Source organism: Neltuma alba, unplaced genomic scaffold (assembly GCF_004799145.2).
Source record: "Neltuma alba isolate B1F8T4 unplaced genomic scaffold, ASM479914v2 tig00006093_pilon, whole genome shotgun sequence".
NCBI lineage: Eukaryota > Viridiplantae > Streptophyta > Magnoliopsida > Fabales > Fabaceae > Neltuma > Neltuma alba.
The window spans coordinates 9,471-34,566 of record NW_021634346.1 but is presented as its reverse complement, the minus strand read 5'-3'; the positions used below and the strand labels follow the sequence as shown (position 1 = coordinate 34,566).

The 25,096-nt window shown below is 32.9% G+C and overlaps 2 protein-coding genes and 1 long non-coding RNA gene across 4 annotated transcripts; 1 reads left to right on the top strand and 2 right to left on the bottom strand.

Moving 5' to 3' along the window:
* Window positions 1-6: 6 nt before the first annotated feature.
* On the bottom strand, window positions 7-794 carry LOC114749551 (alpha-galactosidase 3-like). Its single transcript, XM_028938053.1, has 3 exons — window positions 731-794; window positions 265-355; window positions 7-108 (listed from the first exon to the last, which is right to left on the bottom strand). The coding sequence occupies exons 1-3, from the start codon at window positions 779-781 to the stop codon at window positions 8-10; spliced, it is 243 nt and encodes an 80-aa protein (XP_028793886.1). The 5' UTR covers window positions 782-794; the 3' UTR covers window position 7.
* A 21-nt stretch (window positions 795-815) lies between these two features.
* LOC114749550 (alpha-galactosidase 3) lies at window positions 816-7,182 on the bottom strand. Of its 2 annotated transcripts, none has more exons than XM_028938051.1 (10): window positions 6,874-7,182; window positions 6,438-6,496; window positions 4,885-4,941; window positions 4,776-4,810; window positions 3,570-3,673; window positions 3,368-3,440; window positions 2,699-2,757; window positions 2,555-2,620; window positions 2,386-2,469; window positions 816-962 (listed from the first exon to the last, which is right to left on the bottom strand). In XM_028938051.1, the coding sequence occupies exons 1-10, from the start codon at window positions 7,086-7,088 to the stop codon at window positions 875-877; spliced, it is 840 nt and encodes a 279-aa protein (XP_028793884.1). In that variant the 5' UTR covers window positions 7,089-7,182; the 3' UTR covers window positions 816-874. The 2 variants fall into 2 exon arrangements, with proteins under 2 accessions (XP_028793884.1, XP_028793885.1); XM_028938052.1 differs by having other exon boundaries at window positions 923-1,000.
* A 16,386-nt stretch (window positions 7,183-23,568) lies between these two features.
* Window positions 23,569-24,641, top strand: LOC114749552 (uncharacterized). Its single transcript, XR_003740566.1, has 2 exons — window positions 23,569-24,022; window positions 24,197-24,641. It is a non-coding gene; the product is annotated as an uncharacterized LOC114749552 (long non-coding RNA).
* The last annotated feature ends 455 nt before the right edge of the window (window positions 24,642-25,096 follow it).

Genomic DNA, 25,096 nt, shown 5'->3' with positions numbered 1-25,096 from the left:
CCGGGCTTCATTGCACAAATGCAGTAAGAGGTAGTGCAAAAGATATGACCTGACGGCAACCATCTTTTCCAGAAACTTGAACCTTCCTCCCCTGAACTCCAAGTGAATCTGCATAGAATATAATACAATTACCTACCACAAATTCCTGAATGAGATAAATGATTGGGAAAGGGGAAAAAAAAAAGATACACATAACCACCAAAAAAGATTAAGAAGCATTACACATAGTATGATGGCTCAGAAAAAGGGAAGGATTGTTGCTACCTTGGTTTAAGCCAATAACTTCTCTATTGCTGAAAATCAAATATGTTTCCTGACTCATACTTCTCAAATCAGATCCAATTAACAAGGGAGCCTGCATTCACAAGTTCACAATCTTGACAACTGAGAAGACATGGCTATGCCCATAGTTTGTGTCATCTATTGTGACACTTCAAGTTTCTCGATGGTTGGCTTTCAACAATTACGGCCACAAATAACAAAGGTAAACATAAAGGATTACCTTCATGTCATAGATAAACTAGTTAACAATCTCAAACTGATCAGATTGTAAAAGAAAATGTTACCAGCAGTAAACTTTCCTGCCCATGCAACAAATGGAATGGAAAATACTATATGACAAGAAGGTGATTACTAAAACCATTTGGTCATATACAACAATCCATGAACAAAGCAATTGAAGTGACAGAGAAGGGGAAGGAAAAAGAACAACAGAACTTAAAAGCAACACCTTCATTAATGCCCAGATGCTAAAGTGACTACGGTATTCCGGGAAAGTCATGCCACCATTGCCAACTCCAGCATATCGGGTCTGTCCAAGAGAGATAACATGCAGAATAAACAAGAATGGTTATCAACTGGTTTACAGAAATTACTAGAAAAATACATAAATTTTACCATTCCATCCTCCAGGACCAGCATAAGCTGCCCACTTGTCATTCAGATCAGCAATAGTTGTCATGCTGGACAAGAAAACCATTTTTTATCCGTGTACAGCCACCTTGTCAGAAAATTGTTGCTATTGATGTATAGTTTTCCATGGTTGTAACATGAATAATAACAATTTATATATATTAAATCCAATGACAAAGCTTGTTATTGATATGGGATGAGACATAAAATTATCATGAGCGTTATCACAAAGTCCATAACACAAAGGGCAAAGCATTTGGGATCGATACTACAAACTAGGAGGTTGAAATGGAGGAAGGCGTTATTTAAGATGGTTTGTTATGTGCAAAGAAGGCCAACGGAGATGCCAGAGAGGGGAGCAGATAGTCTTTAGCCCTATAAAGAGATGTAGAGCGGGACCAAGACACTTAACGAAGTCATCAATCAAGATCTTTCAATGAATGGTATATTGCCCACTTAGTAGGATAAGATTTTGTTATTCTCATCCGAGAATAATTTTCATCACATAAATACATACTTTCAGTGGGATTGCATCAAGTATTTATATTAGTCATCCTGAATTTTGTTATAGACGTTGAAATACCATATTCCAGAAATTAGAAAAAAATGCAACGCCAACTCTATGGTAGTGCCATTTCTACCACGGTGATTCTGTATATCCTTTAATCATAAATAGTCACAGCCATAACCAATACAGGCCCTCGCAACTGGTGAATGTTCTCTCTAGTTTTCTCAAGCCCCTATTATATTTCTCCAACACAATCTTGACTGCGTGTGTCCTTCATAATCCTCTCAGATCAATTGGCTCTCGTACCAAGAGGCATGTCAAAGTCTTACATAAGAAATGATTCACTAAAAAGCTTATTTAACTTCCACTAATATGTATATCAGTTAACAAAACTGAATATAACAACCTCCTTATTCCCTCTACTAACAAATTCACTTAATCAACTTGTTCTATCTCCAACTTATTACAGTGTCACTACTCAATAAGGAAAGTCTGATGATCTGATCGGTCTTAGGTTGACTACAATAGCAAACCTTAACGTAGATGACAAGATTATTCGGAATAAGTAAAATTCATATTTCAGAAAACACTAAATTTCAAATTACTAACCATATTCACCCGATAATTTAAAATTCCCAGTGTTACAGCCCTATTACTATATAAAGGGCTCTCCTTTTAGATATAGTATTATAATAGGTGCCTGATGATTGAATGAACTCTTTTTAGATTACAATGTACTACCCAGTAATTCCGATATCACATCTTCCACACGCACTTTGTCAGCATATTACTGGAACAGCATTTGATAGAAAACAATCCCAATATAATTTAAAAAGGCAGCAATCAAGGGAATCAAGCTAACGTCCAAGATAATTTTTATTTCCAGTTAGCCGCAATTATCTAAAGTGCCTTTGTACCAAACTAAATTTCTTCACCACCTATTAGTCAAAGTCCCGAGTTTTCACCTGACCCATGAATCATTGATGTCATCAGTTGTGCGCCAACTGTTTCCAACCTTGCCTGCCCATAAAGCAGGGTCATCGACACCCCTGTAGAACAAAAAGAAAAAAGATGCATGAAAAATCAACTGTCAAAACCAACAAATATCAAACGATAGAACAGACAGCTGAATACCATTCACATAGTGAATAGAAAATTGCACGTCCAGATGCATTCAGGGCATCACGCATTGGTGGGTATCTGGAAACATAGGGAAACACTATCAATTCACACGTGCTAAGCGTTGCTTCGTTAGCAACTACCTTAGACTGCAGATACCTTTTTTTTGGCGGGATGCCCAGATTGTAGCAGTTGTCATACTTCAAATAATCTATATCCTGGTAAAAGAAGTGAACCAAAATGATGCAATGATGGAAACATAACATCTATTGATTTTTTTTTTTTTTTGGGGACCAAATAACATCTATTGACTCAAAACATCACCAATGCAAATGAAATGTCTAGCTACAAAAGAATGACTCCAGAAGCACCTCAAGATAGGCGTTCAAGCTCAGTCTATCTTTGAGCATGAAACTACTCTTTCAACATTTTTGAAGGAATAATGTTCACATGTCCTAGTTAGGAACATCAAATGATGACAACAAATTTCAGGAATGACTTGATTATTTCTTTATGACAGTCTGAATTAATGCTGTGGCTCTGATTGTGTGCCACTTAATATAAATACATGCATAGAACAACACAAAACCAACCTTTGGATTTTGCATTAACCCAAAGGCCATCATGACAACCAAACCTGAACTGATCCAAATTTGGGTTTCACAATGGTTCTAATGGGAACTTCAATCTCAACTCTCAGCTACTGTTTTTCTTTCACACAAGTGTGCTCACATACCAGCACATGAATCCTAAAAGTTATGTGATGATACAAAACTAATTTATATCAGTTCTAGTTTGCTATCATAACATGAGATAATGGTAACTAACCCAAGAGGCAAATGTGTCTGCATCATCAACTTCATGGAAAAGTGATCCTGGTCGGACTTGACATGTAAATACCCTAATACCAAGAAAAAGAATATTAAGCAGGTAATTAAAAGTCACTTGGACACATTCAATATGAGCATGTTTAATTCTGGAATGGATTTTTCAAACATCTGGCTAGGTTTCATTATATTATCCATCGTACCCTGCATCAGAATATATACCAAGCTTAAGCCCCTTTTTGTGTACATAATCTGCAAGAGCTTTGATTCCTGATGGAAAAGTCTTAGGATCAGGGACCAGTTGACCCTACAGAACCAAACAAACAACGTAAGAAGTAAACAAATATTTATGTAAAGCCATAAGAATCAGATGGGCCCAAGGCTGGGAATCCAACTAACACCAACATTAATGGTATTCTGAAATTCTGAAATATTCCTAAAGGGGAAAATGGATGAGGTGGTAAAATCAGGGCATGAATATCATTAACTCACCTCATCAAGCCGTTTGAGGGTTGGTGAGGCGGAAGAGAGAGTATGAGTTTGTTGGAAGGAATAATATCGCCCCCCCCCCCCCCAAAAGGAAGGCTGGAGGCAGAGTACGAAGATTCATGGAAGGTTTGCTTGGAGATCCCCAAGCCTCTTGAGCTAGGAAAACACATCTCTACTGTTCCATCTGTTTCTTTGTAATTTTCTCTATTAACAGTAATGTTTATGGTCCATTCTGCTGTTGTTTCATAGATCAGCCTTTTTCACTGAAACAGTGGAGAATTTTTGCTGTCTTCTTACTTAAATAATATCAAAATTATCCAAAGGTTCTATCAGATCTTTCATTCACATGGAAGATGAACAGAGTGTGTACAAGCTTTGCTACTTTATTAACCATCAGGATCAGCCACTACGGAGCACAGATGAGCGATTAAAGTATAAAGAAATTATTCCCTGCTCCCGTCATTCAAGGCCTAGTGACTCTTGTAATTGAGAGGGACAGAGAGCTTGAAGGTTCTATCAGATCTTTCATTCACATGGAAGATGAACAGAGTGTGTACAAGCTTTGCTACTTTATTAACCATCAGGATCTGCCACTACGGAGCACAGATGAGCGATTAAAGTGTAAAGAAATTATTCCCTGCTCCCGTCATTCAAGGCCTAGTGACTCTTGTAATTGAGAGGGAAAGAGAGCTTTAAGGAAAGCATCACTTCAGGATTAAAGATAACTAACTATACGGTAATTTAATAGTTATATCAATTTAAGGTTTGCCACATTAACAAGATGCATTAAATGCTAATAGGTACAATTATTTTAACATCCAAGTGAAAGAACAATGTCATACGATAAAAAGAAGGATGATGGCCTAGAAGATTGTTCCTGCTGATTTAATTTTGCTTGAAAGGAACGTGATTCAGCTTACCTTTGAATTTCTTGCTGCAGAAGACCAGCAATCATCTACAGTAAACAATATCAAAATGAGTCCAAGAGTTAGAAAATAATGTTTCATTGAGAAGATGCTAGAATAATACCTATGTTGACGTACACATAACCTAAATCAGCCAAACCCGTTGATACAAGTGCATCAGCTGGATAAACAAAAGTCATATCAGTAAAGTTAGTTACAAACCGGTGAGGGTAAAAGCAAAACTATCATTATCACTCCATCAGTGAGACAAAATATCACACACCATCTTAATCAATAATACCATTTAGTTGTTTAATAAAAGGATATCATTTGCTGAAAAGGTGCTTTATTTGTGGCTTTGTGCAGTGTTCCTTGATTTTCAAAAACGTAAATAAATAAAAACAAATAAGCATCTCTTCCTCTGCAATGCCATTGGCAACATTCTCACAAAAATGTGCATTACTAGATTTATGCTTTAATTGAACAGTCCAAGCAAAGACTGTAGCAAGTAAAAGGGAAAAAATTATTCAGGTCTGGTACAAAATTTACGACTGAGTGCAGGGCACGAATGCTTGTGTGCATAATTTGTAAATATAAATATCAAGTACAACCATGATATATATATGTTCTAAATAAACTAGCAACAGGTAGCATACTAAATACAAGTTCAAGTTCAAGTCATACATAGCAAAACTAACAGAGAGGAAGAAAGCAACAATTTCCAACAACACAAACTCATGAATATCAGATCTTACACAGTACCATAATGAGATAAATATGCGCCTGTGATCTCTGAAGCCTCTTAAGCTCTAACTTAATTAAAAATCCACAAAGTCCTTCACTCATTTATTGTTTTCAAGTAAGTATGTGTCATACCAGGAATGAGGAGTTATATGAAGCATAGGCAGAACAGTAGACTAAGGGAGCCAGGTCCACCCCCAGCCAAAGGAAATGCTTCTGAATACATTAGCTTCAAGAGAATTTGTCATTTCTCCCTTTCTTATAAATTTATTCTATCCCAACGCAAGAAAGAAAACTCTTTCTTATCCTTTAATGTCTATGTGCAGACTAAAATTAAGTTTCACAATTTTCTAGTAATTGTATTTCAATAAGCCTTAGATAAACTTTGTTTTAACAAAGTAAGAGATAAGGATATTATGTTTAACAAGTCCAGGTTGGAAATTACGTATAAGCACATGCATGCTTATAAAGAGTATTTTCAGAATGAAATGCACTTTAGTTGCTGTCCTTTGATGAGTGATCACCGTTTTGTGTCACTTTATGAGAAAAAATAACGAGACTTCTTCACCATATTGAACAATTTTTTTTAATTTAGAGTCCTGACAGCCCCCCAAGTGGGGCGCACTTATTCATTGTTTATACAGTTACATATTTCGCTATCTGTCATCTTTCCTTGGTTGGAACCACTAGGTGGGTAGATTCGTAATTGGCTTTCAACGAAAACAATCAATATGGTTGGGATAAGTCAACTAGCAGGCTTCTTTACACACACACACACACACTCTACGTCCCGCGCACATTATTTCTTTAGTTTATCAGCAGCTCAAAAGATTTCTCTTGCTTATGAGACACCAAAATCCGTCACGTATATAGAAATTTATCAAGAAAATGGAAAGAATGCGTAAATAAACTGTTGTGCAGAGGCCAAAAAAGAACCTGTCTCCTTAATGACTGTTTCATTAATATTGCAGGCAAAGAAGTTCCAGCTATTCCACCTACAAAAAGAAAAACAAAAACAAATCATGTAACATAAGTCATCGTCATAACAGACCCGTATTAACATTTCTGCAACTAAAACAAAAAATTATATAGAAACATTAAACTTCAGCCACAAGCAATGTATCAGTGCCACAGCCTAATAATAAATTTCGCAGTCAATCAATAGCGATAGACTGCATTTATGCATGCGGGTCTTTGCAAATAAGAGGTAACAACCATGAAAATACAAAAAAAGAATGGAGAAACATGTAAAAAGGAAAGAAAATCTAATCAATAATTCCAATCAATCGACATGACCCGGAGAAAACCTTCAAGGCTTCAACTTGAGAATAGAAAGCACAGGGAAGACGGAGGGAAAAAGTGAGAAACGAACCCCATCTGAGGCGTCCGACCCAAACCGTTGTTGAGCTGAAGTATACCATACTTGGAAGTGTCGTAAATGGAGTGAAAGTCTGAGGTGAAGATCGATTTCTCGTAGGTCTGCAAGAGAGGTGCCACGCGCGCACAAATTGAAACAGAGGAAGCACTGAGGAAGAAGATAATAACCAGACACACACAAGCAGAGTTGCTCTGTTTCAGCTTTGCCATGGATGAAATTCACCTAACCTTCTCAATCCACTCTTCTTGCTTGCATTATCGGGAAGATACAGAGCAATATATAAACTTGAGAGCAAGAACTGAGCGAAGACCAAAACCAGACAAACCTGTTGCAAATACGGTCCTTTTCTTTCGTGACAGGTCATCAACAGGCCTGTTTTTTTTTTTTTCCAATCATTTTTGGATAATGGATAAATATTTCATTTGAAAATTAATATTAATATTAATAATACTCATTAATTACTAATTATTTCTAACTCTAACACTAAACACTTAATTAAACTTTTTTTTTTTTCCCAATACGAAGTTTGTGACTCAGTCTTATATATTATGGGGCCTTGAGGTACCAGTCTCTTAAAAAATAAAGGAAGAAGATGATGAAGAAAAAGGATCGTTCTGGATTTTATTTTTTTTTAAATAGAGGATAACTCTTGTTTTTGGATCAATTTTGGGAGGGCCCCACTAAAGATAAATCAATTTGTTTAGAAGCGTAATGAACACATTAATGATCATGTGCACTGCAGGATTCTTTTCATGGCGATGATGATTAAACATGATTCAATTTTGTTTTTGGCGTTTAATGCTAAAAATATTAAAAAAATATAAAAGTAAAATCTACAATTATGGAGGCAGAAAAATTGCAGATGCCACAAGAGCACGGGGAATAATCGTAGTTGGGAAATTATGAACAGTAAAAGCCTGGATTATACAATTATAAATGTTGACACATGATTTGTTGAATTATTAAGATTGTTTTTTTTTTTTGCCTGAATTATTAAGATTGTTACTTTACCGTTAATTATATGAATTATGTTTGTGCTTAAATTCTGTGGAGTTGGTTGAAAACAAAAATACGTCATATTAAAAGTTGACAAAGCATATACAAGTCACCTTTATATGCTTTTAGAGAATATTTCCTGCCCTGACCGATTGATTTGTGGTATTGGTCCTTCTATTAGATGTCCCAAAAGCTAACTATCAAATCTCTAGCTGTCTGCATAATTTTAGCCTATCAGATCATTGTGATAGGTTAAAGTATACATTGAGTTGTTTAACTTTATGTAAAACTTTAGTTTAGTCTCTTAATTTTAAAAAGTACACTTTTAGTCTTTTAACTCTAAAATTATTAGTCTTAAATGATAATTTTTTGTAACAATCATAGTTGTTTTGAATGTTAAGCTTAATATATTAGCATTTAGTACTGTTTTATTTGCATTTAAAAATTTAATATCATCATTTTTGTTAACAGTTTTAGGATTAAAGGACTTTATTTTTTGAAGTTAAAGGACTAAAATAAACCTTGCTGAAGCTAAAAAGTTAAAAATATACTTTCCATTTTGTTTTTACATCTCTGTAAGAGGCTCTGTCACCCTATATTATCATTTTAATACAGACTCGTGAATATTAATTAATCACGGTAAATATCCCTATAACTTGCATTTCATTATAAACAAAAAACAGTGAAAAGATTTTAATTGTTTCAAGGATTGCTTTATTTGATTCCCCCCCCCCCAAAAAAAAACACAGAAGTGAATGGAAAACAAAATTTCTCTTGAAATTATTTAGAAACGGTGTTATGAATTGCTGCATCCGGTTTTTAATATGAGAATTATTTGAAAACTTAGATTTAGTTATAAATATAAAATCCTAATTAATTTTGTGCTCCAAATCTATAATGTTTTATCTAAAATATTCTTATCAATGTAAAGAATTCCCACAAAAAATTAATTTCAATACACATAATTAAATATGCAAATTTATTACAATTAACCAATTTAACTAATTTTTTTATCTTTCAAAATTAGTTATCTAACTAACTCTTATATTAAAGACACGAGATAGGAACTTATTCCATGCTAAACACATTCTTTTTTTAGTGTATGGAATGTAAAATATTCCTACTATTCATTAGCATAAGAAATATTTTAATTTTATCAATTGAATTAAACTGTACCTTTTGGCCGAAAAAGAAAATGGTCCCCAATTGCTTGGCTTGCTGTTCTTCAATTCCCCAAGTCATTCGAACACCGACAGCTATGAGCCTGTGAGTAGAAAGAAGAACGGTAGGAAATGGATCATCTCCTCTGCTCTTCCCATCCTCTCACTAGAATGGCAGGTTGCAGAGGAGTTGCCGCTTTTTTTTTGGGAACATTTTCCCCCATTGTTTAGATTTTGGGCCTGATAGTGAATACGGATTTCCTTGTTTTGGGCCTTAGGCCCTCTTACACACCCAAAAAAACAATACGTTCCTGGTCTTCTGGTGTGCGTGCTTTTCTTCTGGGCCTGTTCCAATGGAGTGCCCAAACAATTTGACGGAAAGATCTATATTTCCATCTTTCATGGGCTTCAGACCCATTTTACTTCAATGAGGTTCCCCCTTATTCGAGTTCATGTGATGAGGCCCAAGGCCCGATTGAACAAGAAAAAAAACGGCCCGACATCCCATAATTTAATTGCTTCCCACAGCACCCCAAAAAAAAAAAAACAGAGAACTTTAATAAGTTATTTCCCCTTAAAAGAATATTTCTGAAAGAACTTAAATATTCATTGACATACAATTCGTTATTCAATTCATTCAATAAAACTAATACATGTGAATAGATATTTTAATGAGAAAATAGAAAGAATGACAAACCAGAAAATCCAAATGCCACGGATATTTTTTTTCTTTTTATTTTCTCCAGTAGAAAAAAGAAAAGTGAATTGCAGGAATTTTCACGTAGATGCAATTATAGAGCTCCTCTAATCTTTTAAAACTACGGATTCACTGCTCCAAGTTTCTTGATTCAGTTTTATCTCTTTTATCTAATTTCTCTCCTCATTCTATTCATGTTGTTTCCTTGCCCTCTTTTCTTAGTTATTTTGAGCAGTTTATTTGCCGGTTGTCTTATTGTAACCTTTAAACGCTTCTTCTCCTCAGTCTTATATATAAACATATATACAAATATATATATATATATATATATCATTTTGTCTTAGTCAAAAAAAAAAGAAAAAGAAAAAGAAAAGTGAAATGTGGTTCCGACGAGAAACCAGCAGGTCAGGCAACAAGGCCAAAATGCTTCAGCCTCTGAGGACTTTGTCTTTGATTAGCCTTTGCATCTGGCGGTCAACTAAGAAAATCAGAGTCAATAACAACGAGTGCCGCTGGTCATATCTGGCGGCTCGCATGTATGTATACACAATCCATGTACAGACATTGCCTCGTCAAAAACAACACACTACCACCAGTACTTAATATAAAATTCTGTTTAATTTTTATCTTAAATATAAGATCATAATTTATTTTTTTATTTATTTTTTCTTAAAATAGTCATTCTAATAATGATAATTATAGACAATACACTTGATTGATTAGTAAAGATATTTTAAGAAATATAACATCTATTTATTACAAATAAATAACTTAACTTGTTTCTTTAATCTACTCAAATTAGTCAACTAGCTTTTATATTTAAGACCGGAGGTAGTAACATATATTTTAAGACCTAGAATCTGGCCGAAGTTATTATGGATATTAATCCTAAGATAAATAAGTGATGACGCCAAAATAAAAGGCAATTATATAGATATTAGAGTGCTTGCTATTTAATTTGAGGCAGAGCTTTTTTTTTTTTTGGTGGGGGGAAGAGGATGTTCTCATTTCTTAGCAAAGTTTAAAATGACAAGAGTCCCGTGAAGAATGGTTAATTTGTGGACGACGCCGGCCAAGCCGAGGCCGTGTACATATTGGCTCAGTGGATGGCAGTGCTTCCAAAATAATACAGGGATGAAAAAAACAAAGAAAAAGGAGAAGCTATCAACCATTTTACAAGACAAAGGTAGCATTTTGTCAAAGGTAATGTGGATGGTTGGATTATTACAAGACTTGAAGATCAGAGATGTAAAACCAATAAACATTTGTTGTGACAAGAAGGCAATAATGTTACATCCAGTCCTTAGTATAAAATCCGGTTGGTTAATTTAAAAAGATTAAAAAAATATTAAATTATTTAATTACAACATATATTACATGATATCTTTAATATATTTATGTGTATCATTAAATTATATATCAATTCATAATTGAGTCATATTAACTTGGAGAAAAATGATAAATATAAATACGTTAAAGTAATTGAGTAATTTTATTACTCTTCTCAAATTAATCAATTATATCTTATAGGTAGTGATAGTATAATTCAACTAGCAACTAACCCTATTTTTTTATCAAAGATTTTTTTCTCTAAAGTATAGATATTCTCTTAACAGAGGCAATCATATTCGAGACACCGTCAGGAACTAAATGTGATCATCTCTTCGAGCGATGATTCAAACTTTGGTTCGTTATGCTGTGGGAACTAACTATTCTGTTAGACCCAATTCCTCTTGATTTTACCAAAGACTTTTTTTTTTTTTGCCGTTGATTTTACCAAAGAATTAAACATATGGAAATAGGTTGTCATTTGGGTCTTTTAAGATATTGGGCCAGGTCCGTCTATATTTTATCTTAACATTCGTGTTAAATTTCTTATTCTGCATTTATTTTGGAGCCATGTATGCAAGTGGTTGGCTCATATTGCTCTGTTTCGTCAATCGGTATAGTTTACCTTTTTTTCTTCCCCTCTAAAGTTCAACATAAACAAAGGGGGGGAGAGAGAAGATGACCATCATTATTGTCAATTTTAATCCGCTAACATCAAAATCTAGAGAATATTAAAATTCTTCATTCTCCAATTTCTTGAATTTGACCAAGATGTTTCTGTAAAATAATCATCTAGGAGCCTTTGGTTTGCTTTATATCGGCCACTTCCCAGCCTCTCTCTTTCACACACAAACCAAGGGGAAAAAACACTCAAGAGATCTAAATATTTAGCTTCTCATTTAGGTTTCGAATAAAATAGTAGTGTGATTTTCAGCCATGCCTTTCGTGCTCTGAAAGCTAAACCTATAAAATCTTCTTTTTTTTTCTACGACAAAAAATAGGCGGTTGAAAACCACTTACATGTACGTCAAATAAATTATTTATTTTTAACGTGGTTTCAATTTCAATTTTCAACACTCGAAATAAATATTAAACATGCCTCTACGCACCGTCTTTTCATTAGCTGGAAATTATCAGGTAGCCCCATTTTTTTAAGACTCTAAGAATTATTATTTTTCCTGGCGCATATATATTATATTGAGAAGTAACGCATCCAAAATGATTGATTAATCACCCAGGTCAATCAAATATGTTTTAATAATAAAAATATAAAACGAATAGCAAGGCTTGGAATGAAAAATGTGGCATGCATATCATATTCCAAGATCCAATTTGAATTCCTATTTTATTTGTATCTCATCACATAGAGAACAGAACAATTCTAATCTGACAGAACCTGAATCTGTATAAACTAAGCAAATTATATCAACCCTACAACTAGAAGATGAAGTATATATTTACATTCTACAGAAAACAACAATTAAAAGCATAGAAACATGCAAATAAAATCAATAAAATGAAAGAACTAACAAGAACAATGAGAAGCCATAATAAATAATAAACCCCTGAATCGGCCTTTAGTTGTTGACGTTGTTAGTTCCTTTGCTTGGTCCTGACGGCGGAACGTTTCCCTTGGGAAGCATATTAAGAACCAGTGGCCCATATTTCCGGGCGCGTCTCCGCAAAGCCACCGCACGAAGCCTCATCGCCGACGACCGAACGCGGCCTGCCGTCACCGTGTCAGCCGCACCTGAGACCCTGTCAGCGCTGGGGAGCACGAGATTGACGCCGTTGAATAGCCTGGCAGATGAAAACGACGCAGATAACGTCAGGAGAAAAACGACGAGCAGCACGGACGTGAAGACACGTTTCGCCATTAGAGATATGAGAGATCGAAGAATGAATGGAGAGGTGAGAGAGAAGGTGGGGAAATGGAGGTGAGGGGTTAGAGAGGGGTTAGATGATGGGAGTATTTATATAATGGGAGAAACACAGGGTGTTGACAAGGTCAGAGAGACAATGGTTAAGGATGTAACGCTGGCTGGGTTATGGGTTTTCTCATTTCTTGCGAAGTTCGTAGGTTCACACCAGCCCGTGACGCGAATTAAAGCCGTGTCTTGTAACTCACGCAATTGTATGGTGCCCCTTATTTCTGGCTTTTCAATTTTTTTTTTATTATATGGTTGCATTTTATTATTGTAAGATATTCGCTTTTGAGTTGTGTCTTGTTCATTTTTAACTATAATTGCATGGTACTATTACACATAAATACGTGCACATATATAATTCGGACATACGAAGCATATTTGTGATGTATACGTCAGTTAAAATTTGTGTACAAACTTGATCAAATAAAAAAAAAATTGTATACAAGGGAAATAAGTATGCAAAAGAAGTAAAATTTTAAGATTTTTGGTACCACCCACATCCCGAAATCGAATCTTTTGTTCATGTGAGTCGAGTCGACTGTACATTCTACTTTTGACCAGATCAAAAGGATAAATATGAGACATACAAAACTGCACTTGAACTAATACAGACAAAGCGACAATATGGTTATATGGGTGTGCCTTTAACTTGTTTTTTCACCTTTGACAATTAATACAATGTCTGATAGTTAATATAAAAATCATGTCTGATAGTTAATATAAAAATTAATTGAGTAATTTGAGTAAATCAGTTAAATTAGTTAGCGTTGTCTTTCTTAAAATATTCTTGCTAATCATATATATTGATTAGAACTATTACTTGATAACATTTAACTTTGCAATTATTACAAGGACTTTCTTTAAAAAATGAATAAATATAATAGTTAAAGTGGATTAAAATCTTATATTTAGAACCAAATTAAAAGTTAAACGATCCCTTATACCACCTCCGATCCTTAACATAAGAGTTAATTGACCAATTTTAATAGAAATTAGTAAAGTTAGTATTTGTAACAAATACGTGTTATATATATTCTCCCTCTATCTCTTATTATAAGATCTAATTTTTTGAATAGGTTTGTCTCTTTTTATAAAATTCCTTTTGAGTTTGTCTGAACATTTAATGTATTATTATCTATTTTACCCATAGTTTAATGCATTTAATACATTCTCTTTATTTATTTATCTCACTATTACTCTTTCATGTTTGCCCATTTATATATAGGGGTATATTTGGAAAAATAATTATATTTGCTACATATTAATTGCTTTTAACCAATTTTAATTATTTTCTTAAACCACACAATTTAGTTAAAAGGATCTTATAATAAGGAACGGAGTAGTATATTTCCTAAAATACTCTTTGTAATCATATGTGCTAGTTAAAACTACTATTTGATAAACCTTTAATGTGTGTAATTACAAGAAAGATTATTTTGGAATAAATAAATAAATATATGAGACAAAATGAATTGAGATTTTATATTTAAAACCAAATTAAATATTAAATTAATTCTTATATTAACCAGTACAAATAGTAAAACAGTAACAAGATAATTGAGCAACTCAAATCAAATTGCCAAAAAAAAGAAAGAGAAATTACAAAAAAAGACTTTGAAATTACAAAAACACAGATAAAGACCCTTGATATATTATTATTGTCAAAACCCAAAATAAAGTTATTAAGAGTTTTTATCTGCGTTTTTGTAATTCTAATGTCTTTTTTTATAATTTTTTCAAAAAAAATCCCCCTCCCCCCATACACGCGCTGACGCGCGCGCGCGCACTCTCTCTTGGATGAGTGATTAAAGTTAAAGGAAGAGAGTAAAAATTGGGCTGAAATTGTGGAAATGCGAGGGAAGGGAATGGGGAGGGCGCGTGAAACGATTTGGGGGGTGGGGAGGGAAGTGGGAGTTGACTAAGTAGGCAGCCACGCAAACAGGAGGCGACGCGGATGAAGACTTGAGCCACGCGACTTTACTACGATACTCCCACTTTCCCTGCTTTGAACGTTCATTTTAGTCAGACGCGCTCATACGTTCCCCACTAATTCCTCATCTTAATTCAATGCCTCCTTTGACTTAACCCCGCTGATTATAAATACTAGAGAACTATCTTAATAATACAGATATTAATGATAAATTAATTTAATAATGAAATGATCAAATTATTTTTTTTTTGGCCAATGAAATGATCAACACATAAAACCCCACACATTCACATTTTCCAGGTACTTTTTCTTTAAGTATATCTAACTGCCCAAATATAAATTATTTATTTCTATAGCAAGGTTACGTAGTAAGGTGTTCTCCATGTTTTTATAATAAAATTGAGTCGTTGAATAAATTAAAATTAATGTGTATTTGTTGAATTTTATTCTCAGTTCAGTGTGTTAATCACATTTTAAAAAATTAAATTTGATTCCCTGAGAAAATTAAGTTGGGATCGTTTAAATTCAATATTACCACAAATTAAAAATATATAACTAAAAATAAGTTAGCAAACCAATCGTCTATATTAATTTTTAAAGCCAATAACAATAGCATGAGATTAACTTAATCAGTACCACTTCAGTTCTAAATACATAAGATCCAGTTTATAGTGTGATATTAGTAATAATTTTTTATTTTATAAGATTTTTTGTTACATCAAGAAAAGAATTATTAACCGTTATCGACACCGTAACACCCTTGCTACTTCACCGAGAACACCTGTATGAGATTGATTTTATTTATTTATTTTGTCCTTCTCATGTTTGCCTTATTGGGCTTAGCTGGTTTTTCTTTTTGTCGGTGCTTTTTATCCTTAGGGACAATTCATAGAAGATTATCCTTGTTGATATTCAACATAAAATATAAAATTTGAAGGCAATACGTTCCTCTAAATTTGCATCGGCTTTCAATGTAGTACTTTAAATTTATAAAAACATATTTTTAGTCTTTCAATGTTAATATACTTAGTCACATTTAACCCCAAAAAAAATATATGACTTGGCGAATTTAAGTGATGACCGTGCAATTAAACGTTGACAAATCATATTAAAAAAACTTGTCCACTAATTTAATGTTGTTTGTTTAAAATTGGGAACTTAAGAGCTGAGAGGTAGTTATTCGTGATGGTAATTAAGAAGAGAATCAGTGGCTAATGCAGTGGGTAAAGTGGAGATACTATTAGTTTACTTAGAAGTTAGGAGTAGGTGGCTTAGGTCTTTGAGCACCCAATTAAGAGCGAGAGACCTGCTAGTCGCGAGACTAGAGAGGAACTTTATGCGAAATTTCAGGATGAAAGCTTCACGTTTAATTTGGTTCTCCCACGGACAAGAGTTGATTAAGAAGAAGCACCGTGGTCAATCACTTACATGTTAAGTATATATATATATATGACAATTGCGTCATCTTTGCCACCACACCCCAACATTTTGTCATTTTTTAACCTCACCGCAATATGAACAGCAATTTTTTCCATTATAAAAGCAGAAGTTATGAAATACAAATTTAAAAATTTAAAATTAATCTATCTATTTTATCTCGTATATTTGTTGTTTATATGAATTTAATTTGTCTAACTTATAAACTAATATATATATTAACATTACGCTGAGATATTTAATGGGAATTATGTTACATTTGTTATAATTTATTTGGTTATTTATCTCTAACACAGATTAATTAAATAATTGTGATATTAAGAATCGAAGTGGGTAATTTTTAATAATAATAATAATAATAATCAATTTCTCGTAATAACCCGTCAACTGCGCCATTAATTATTGGCTAGTTGGGAGGACAATTAATTAACGTGGGATTTTCATATGGTCAAGTAAAATTGATAGGAGGGAAGGGGGAGCTCAATTTGGTGAACATTCACATCGTCATAATTGCTATCTCCAAAAAAGGCACTGCCTTTGCCATCCACTTCCATGCCCTTTTCCCTCATTTTGACATCCAATGCCAACGCAGCCTCAATTTGGTAAACCTTAACGATGTTCCCATGGATTTTCTTGTTGGCTTAGTTGTCTATCTCAATATCTATCATTCATTTTTGCATAGGTTTTGAACTCACCTAACCCTCTAGAATGTTACTGACCTTCTATCCGGCCACCAACATCTGCGTCAGTATTCTATTCTAAGGGAGTGTTTGGGAAACCCAAAACCATGGTTTCAGAAGCACTTTTCCGCAAAACGAGATAATCTCCTCCACATATTTATTTCGTAATCCGTAAAAGCACTTCTGAAACCATAGTTTGGTTTCTATCCAAACACCCTCTAAATTCCAACTCCAAGTGTGTTGTTTAAGGTCTTCTCCGTATTGAACTGGGGGTGGTGACTTTTAATTTTGAATGGATGATATTATGATACTCTTCCGGTTCTAAATATAAAACCTATTTTGTACTATAAATTATATTACAAAATAAGTCCTAAATAAACCTATTTTGTACTGTAAATTACATTACAAAATAAATATTATATTTAAAATCGGATGGAGTACTGTTCATACACGATAGAATTGAGGATGCATGGGGATGTGTCATGTGTGTGTGTGTGTGCCGATTTTCTGTCTTGATTTCTTTTCAGGTGATTTGATTATTAACGGAAGCTGTTGGTTTAATATTAGGAGAAAATTATAATTATGATGTTATAAAAACAACATATAAGCCTTAAAAAATATAAGAAAAATATACCTCTTTCGGAATTTTTAATTTGAAGCTTGCATTATTATCTAATTTTTTAAATATCAAAAGATTAGTTAAGTTAGTATTTGTAATAAATAAATATTGTTCTCTCTGAAATACTCTTATTAATTATGTACACTGAAATCACTGTATCATAGAATTTTTAATACGTACAATCACCATATGAAGAGTACCTTTAAAAAATAAATAAATATAAGAGACAAAATAAATTAAAAAATTTGTATTCAATAGTATCAAATTAAATATTCAATTATTTTTTATATTAAGCGCAGCAAATAATATTCTTTCAAGTGGTGACTTGTTAGTTATGAACTCATATCCTAACTCGACCGGTGTCTAATGGTGGCAGATGCTGGAGGAAGAAAAGTAAAAGGGAACCATGAAATTCAACTAATTGACGCACACAAACACACACATATTCATAATATTATATATATATATATATATATCTGTGTGTGTATATGTATATATAGTTGAGAGAGAGAAACCGTGTCAAATAATATAGTACTACCTCCAGTCCTAATTATAAGAGTTAGTTAACTAATTTGAGGAGATTAAGGAAGTAAGTTAAATTAGTTATTTGTAATAAATATGTGCTGTCTTTTCGAAAATATGTTTACTAATTAAGTGTGTTGACTAAAACTATCATCATTAGAAGGACCATCTTAAAAAAAAATACATAAATATTAGATACAAAGTGGATCGGGGTCTTATATTCAGAATCAAAATAAAGGTAAAATAATATCTTATATTAAGAACAAGAGGTAGTATATTTTTGAGTTTTGTTAATCAACAAAGTGGAAATGCCTGATAAACGGGTGCTAACTGCTAGGTAATTAATGACATGGGCATGACGGAAGAATTAAGCGGTGATAGAGGAGACATGTGAATGGATAGAAGAATTAAACTTGCATTGGGACTCTACCTTTTAGGCCAGGCAAAAAAACACAGGTAATCAAACGGGTTTAACTGTTTTTTTTTTTTTTGGTGAATGACTGTTTATTATTATAATACAGGACGAATCAAAATGAAAATGAAGCTTTTTCGGTGAATGCGGACCAAGGAACCCGATGACCTAATTAATGATATTAAACCGTCTTTCTTGAGTCTCTTTCCAAATGGGAGCTTACAAATTCGATTCTCTGTGAGCGTGTAATCTACTTCTAGAGACCTAGACGATACTGCCTCTTATTTTTAATATAAAAACTAATTTAATTTTAAATATAAGGTTTTAATCTATTTTATTTTTCATATCTATCTATTTTTTTAAATTAATCCTTATAATGGTTATATATATTAAAAGTTCTATCAAATAGTAGTTTTACTTAATATGTGTATTTTAGAAAACACAACACATATTTATCACGAATATTTAACTTAATAAACTTTTTTAATCAATTCAAATTAGTCAATTAGTTTTTATATTAAAGATGATAAATTGTATTAATATGTACCACATCTTCTCCTTAAGATCTTAATATACCGCTTTCTTTGCTTTCTTTTGCTAGTCTATTAGTGAGTGTAATATTTCTTTGCGTTTTAATAATATGGACTTTGTTTTGATAAAAAAAATATATATATATATATATTTCATCTCTAATATTTATTTATTTTTTTCAATATTTTTATTATAGTAACAATAGTTTTCACTAATAAATTTGATTAGGAAGAATAATTTAAAAAAATAATACTTATTTATTACAAATAATTAATTTAATTAATTTTTTAATCTAATCAAATTAATTAATTAATTTTTATATTAAGAAAGGGGTAGAATATATGTGCGCACTTAGCGAGTTTGACTTTGATTTGATGATCCGATACTCCGATCATTGCCCACATCCTGCCACGTAATTTCACGTGGGTTCAGTTTTTCATATAGTAACTCATTAATAATTAAAATTCCAATTTTTTCTAGATGACAAGTGTCGGACGCAGGCAAAGCGTCGGTGCCAACCCTTCTTTTCAGTCTTTAACCATCTCCTTTAACATAATCCAAATCAATTTAAACGCATTAATGTAGTTTTCTTTTAAAATTAGCCTATTGTAAACGCTGAGGTGCTCCAACTAATAGGAATTTTTAAAAAAATTCCTATTCGCCTTTTTTATTTAACAAAACAAAAATTAAATTTTGATTGAAAAAAGAATATTTGAAGGTGTGATGACGTGGCAACCTTTCTACGTGTCCACCGCCAATGATGATTTCTTGACGCCGGTCCGCCCGTTCTGTGTCGGGAAATCTTTTCATGCGGACAAAGAAAAAAGCATCCACGCAGACACACATATTAATATACAGTATAAAAATTGTCACCAAAAAAATACTCTTCCGGTCTTTAATATAAAATACAATTCTTGAGTTGATATTAGTCCTAAATATAAGACCCATTTCTCATATTTATCAATTTTCTCTAAATTACCCCTATAGATACTCCCTCAACCATAATCAAGCAGAAGAGGGAGATGAGGTATTAAGAAAGATGATTATGGTGTTTTAGGAAAAATGTGTCACTTTTTTTATAATTAACTAACTTACCTAATTTTCTTAATCTAATCAAATTAGTTAAATGGGCCTTATATTAAAGACCGGAAAAGTAATATATAGTATAAAATTGTACCCAAAAGGAAATATATATATAGAGAGAGAGAGAGAGAGAGCATAAAATGTTGTGGCCTTGTCTTGTGAGCTCGAAATTGGGGAAAAAATTGTTCTATATATATAAATTATATTATTTATAAATCATTAATAATATTACTTGATATGGTACCCAAAGTAAGAAATTCACAGTCTAATATAGTCTATAATAAATCACATAAATAATATACAGTAACAATTATTTATACTTGAAATTACATGCAACCAAAGCCTTTTTCTTTTGTTTTAGCTTTGTATGAAGTTGGGATTAAATTCCATTTTTTTGGCCAAAATAACTTAAGTTAAATCGTTATAGGCGTTGAGGGCAAACAAACAAACAAATAAATAAACATTAAGTGTTAGAAACTTTTAATGCAATATATATAAATGTAGAGCCATTTAATCTGGTTTTCAAGAACATTTTACCATAACTTGTCATCACTGCTTCCTTTTTTTTAAACATCGAGCACTGGCCAGGTCCCCTCACACTCACAGACCCCTCTCATACACGTTAGTTAATCTCCCGACACCCATCGAAATTGGAAATAAAATTATAACATTTACAACCTATTCATGAGATATTTTTGGCCAACTGTATTTTTATAAGAATAAATAAAAAATGGTGATATCGAAAGCTAAAGTTAAACAATCACAGGAAATTAAATAATACGACTTCTAGTTCTAATTATAAAACATCATTTATAGGTCTTATAATTAAGAGCAGAGATAATATGATGTGAAGAAATAACGGTAATCAGATTTAATGCTTGTTGGTGTTCACATAAAGAACCTGCAGTAAATTCACAATATACACAATTTGCTTCTTCCCTTTCTGTAAAAATAAATAAAATACTATCTCCCGTCCTTAATATAAGGGTTAGTTGATTAATTTGAGTAGATTAAGAAAACTAGTTAAATTAGTTACTTCTAATAAATAGGTGTTGTCTTTTTTAAAATATCCTTGTTAATCAATTATATTGGCCAGAACTACCATTATTACAAGAATTATCTTTAAAAAAATAGACAAATATAAGAAACAAAGTGAATTGAGGTCTTATATTTAGAACCAAAATAAAAATTAAACGAGTTCTTATATTAAGGATAGAAGGTAGTAAATAAAATCCTTTTTTTGGGTCTGACTCTATGATTACATCTGTTGAACTGTATGGAAAACTGGATGGAGCAAGCTCCATTCAGCGGATAATAATCCTAAGAAGGACAATTGCTTTCATTCCAACTCAATGTTTTCGGCTATACTCTTTGGTTATGTTTGGTAGGAGGCATTGAAAATGAGGAATTGGGATTGGAATTATAATTGAGAAAATCCATTAAAAGAATATTTAGTATAGGAGATTACTTGTTATATGGGATTAGACAAAGCCATAGAGATAGGACTGGGAAATATCACTTCCCCCCATGATATTCTCCAATCTTACATATATGGGTTTGGTTAATCCCATATAATAGGCAATTACCTATGCTAAATACTATTTTAATAATTTTGTTCAATTGCAATCTCAATCTCAATCCAAATCTCTCATTTTCAATGCTTTGTACCAAACAGTACCTTTAATCTATGACCTCCGGTTCAAAAAATAAGAGTTAATTTGTAGAATAATAAAATTGAAATACATATTAGTTTTTATATAATTAGGAAAGACATAGTGTATCAACAATTTGATTTCAAAGCATAATGTTTTCGCTTCAAATTGCATCCTTCCCAACCTGGTGGTTGAGATTAGACGTAAATGACTATTATTGGATCTTAATGGTACTATGAATTTTGATGGGCCCATTTAAAATAACTCATAAGTAGCTTTTTAATCGTGATTTACAGAATAAAAAGCAAGTATGTGGAAAAAATTTTGTCTCGACTAATATAAAATGTACTTATAAGTGATTTTAATTATAACAGTAAACAAGGCTATGGTTTAATACGATACGATTATGAAAGTTGGCTAAAGGGTCATGTAAACCGTTTTTTAGATCGCTGACGTTTATAAAGTATGGCAATGGCATTTTTATAAATATTGATAAATTGTTTATACACGAGGTTTAAAAAGTTTTAAAAAATATATCTAAGTTAATTATCTCTATTATAAAATTCAAACTCTCAATTTAATCAGGGTTATCTGAGCTCATGTGGATAAAGCGAGACAGCTGAGTATTTATCCAGGTAAAAATAGCACTTTAATTTATTGCTTTTTGAACTACTAGTGTACATTATCATTTTGTCGCTAGCGAGTGGGCAATGGTCAATGGCATGCTCGCCATGTTGATTACGATACATTTAACATATTGATTTTACATCATTCACCTCTTGGGTGTAGGAACTTTTCCACACTGCTACAAAATGCCTTATTTACACCTTCCAATACCTGTCTGGTGTATAAAACAGAAAAAAAATATCAAATATACTCTTTTGGTATAAGCAATAGATAAGTAAGAACATTCACATTCAGACGAGTATGAGCACTCATATTTATATACACATTTGTTGGGCTCACATGAACATAACTCATACTCACCTATTTCACTGTAAATTTTCACATTTTGTTTTAAAAAACATTTTCGTCTCTGGTTAAGAGAAAACAGACAAATATGAGCATCCATATAAGCAAACGAATATGCTGCATACTTATTAATCTGTGCGCACAAATATTCATCTGTTTTAAACAAGCAAGTATATAATTTATTTTTAAACTGACAAAAAAGGCCTCAATAACAAATGAAAATAGACCTTTTATGGTGGTGTCAGTTCTGATTTAATCTCATCTTATTATCTTTTACATGACCTCTCCTGAGCTTGTCTTTTTTGGCAACCTACAGTAGTCAAAATGGAATAATCAAAAACTTTCTAGCGGCGGTAACTAAAAATCAAAGTTGATATTATATGCTGTCAAATGGTCAGAAGAGTGAAAAAAAAAAAATCCATCGTGTCTATATCTTATTCAACTGGAACCCAACTTTAGTTCATCAATCATCATCATCCGTTAATGAAAAACATAATATGATGAAGGATAGACATGAACCAATGAATATCTGTCTTTTTGTCTTGTTTGTCATCACCAGAAAGAATCGATCACTGGGTAACGATAATGGACACAAAGGGCGACAGAGAGAGAGAGAAAAGGGAGAGGTGCTTCTGGAGTCTATTAACACCATATATTAAGTTGGTGCATGCTCTTTGTGGCCCTCACCTTTGTAAGGGCGTAATCATGCTCTACGTTCCCTACTTTTGACAAAACGAAGCACATGCCATGATCATGCCTTATAAATAAATTCAAAGCACCCACGCCTTTTCATTGCATTATAAGCTTTAAGCCTTCTTCCTTCTTAGCTTTTCTTTCTCCATTGATATATCTCTCTCCCACTTCTGCCACTTTTTTTCATAGATCATGAAATGGCGCCCAGATCATCTGTGTTCATTGTGATGGCCATTTGCCTTGTTCTTCTGTGTCTCATGTCCCGACAGATCTCTGCTACTTCCAGAAGATTGATAAGCCATGAGGATGCTGCAGGTGGTGGAAATTATAATGAGAAAATCGCTACTCAGGAGCTGAAGAAGAAGAAGAAGAAGAAGAAGATGAGAATGGAGGATTATGGCGGCGAGGACGATCGATCTCCGCCGCATGATTATTCTGATTATGATTTCTATCGAAAACACGGTGATGTTCCCAGCCCCGGTGCTGGTCACTGATATGTGATGTGAGTATATTTCAGTTGTTTTGATTATATATTATCAGATTATAAACTATGAGCTAGCTGGTCTCCGAAACCAGCTGGCTAGTTTTGAAATCTGAACCAATCTGATCCTTTTCCCTGTCCAGATTATTGATTCTGGCTATTTAATCTGGTTTTTTTTTTCTTTTCTCGTTACAGATGATGGAGGGCTTTACGGTGGATTTGGTGGTGCTGTGATGTTTTCTGGGATTAAATGAACTGCTGTGTGTTGAAATTATTCCCACACGTACTAAGCCAGATTAATTGTGTTGGATGGTCCCGGAAAGAAGATTTGGTGTGATATGGTTGTGGACTTGTGGTATGTGGGTGGCCTCTCTCTTTTTCTTTTTTTTTTCCTCTCGTACTGTTGATATTTATATACAGACATATATTTGTTGTGATATGTGGAGGGATTGGAGATGCAAAGGTTGTATATTTAATTTTGTCGGAGAAAATAATGGAGATTTTCGTTTTTGCATCGTCACATATAGCAAACACATCTCCCATGTATATTTCTGTATCGTAACTCTATTATATCTGGGGGAAATTGTTCATTTTTCAGTCTCTTTATAGATGTTCTTTCAATTTTAGTTTGGTTTTGTTATTTAAACGTGTTTGTGGTTTGTTTTTCCCAGGATTTAAACATATGGCTCAAAGTTTACAGTTCTTGTCTAGTTATGTGTTCCCTATCAAGATACTCTCTTGGTCCTTCATATAACACTCGATTAATTTTTGAGGGGATTAAAAAAAGTTAGTTGAAGTTAGTTATTTATAATAAATAGATGTTCTTCTTGCTAAAATACCTCTACTAATCATGAGTATTAGATAAAACTACTACTTAATAAAATTTTTAACACATGTAACTACTACAAAGATTATTTAAAAAAAATATAAGAGATAAAGTGGATTGGAATCTCATATTTAAGACCACACTAAATATCAAACTAGCTCTTATTTGAGGATAGAAGGTGGTGTTATGAAAAATTCACCTAGCTAATTACTATGTCCCATCAAGATATCACCATATAAGTAATAAACATGATTTATTCTTTTTTTCCC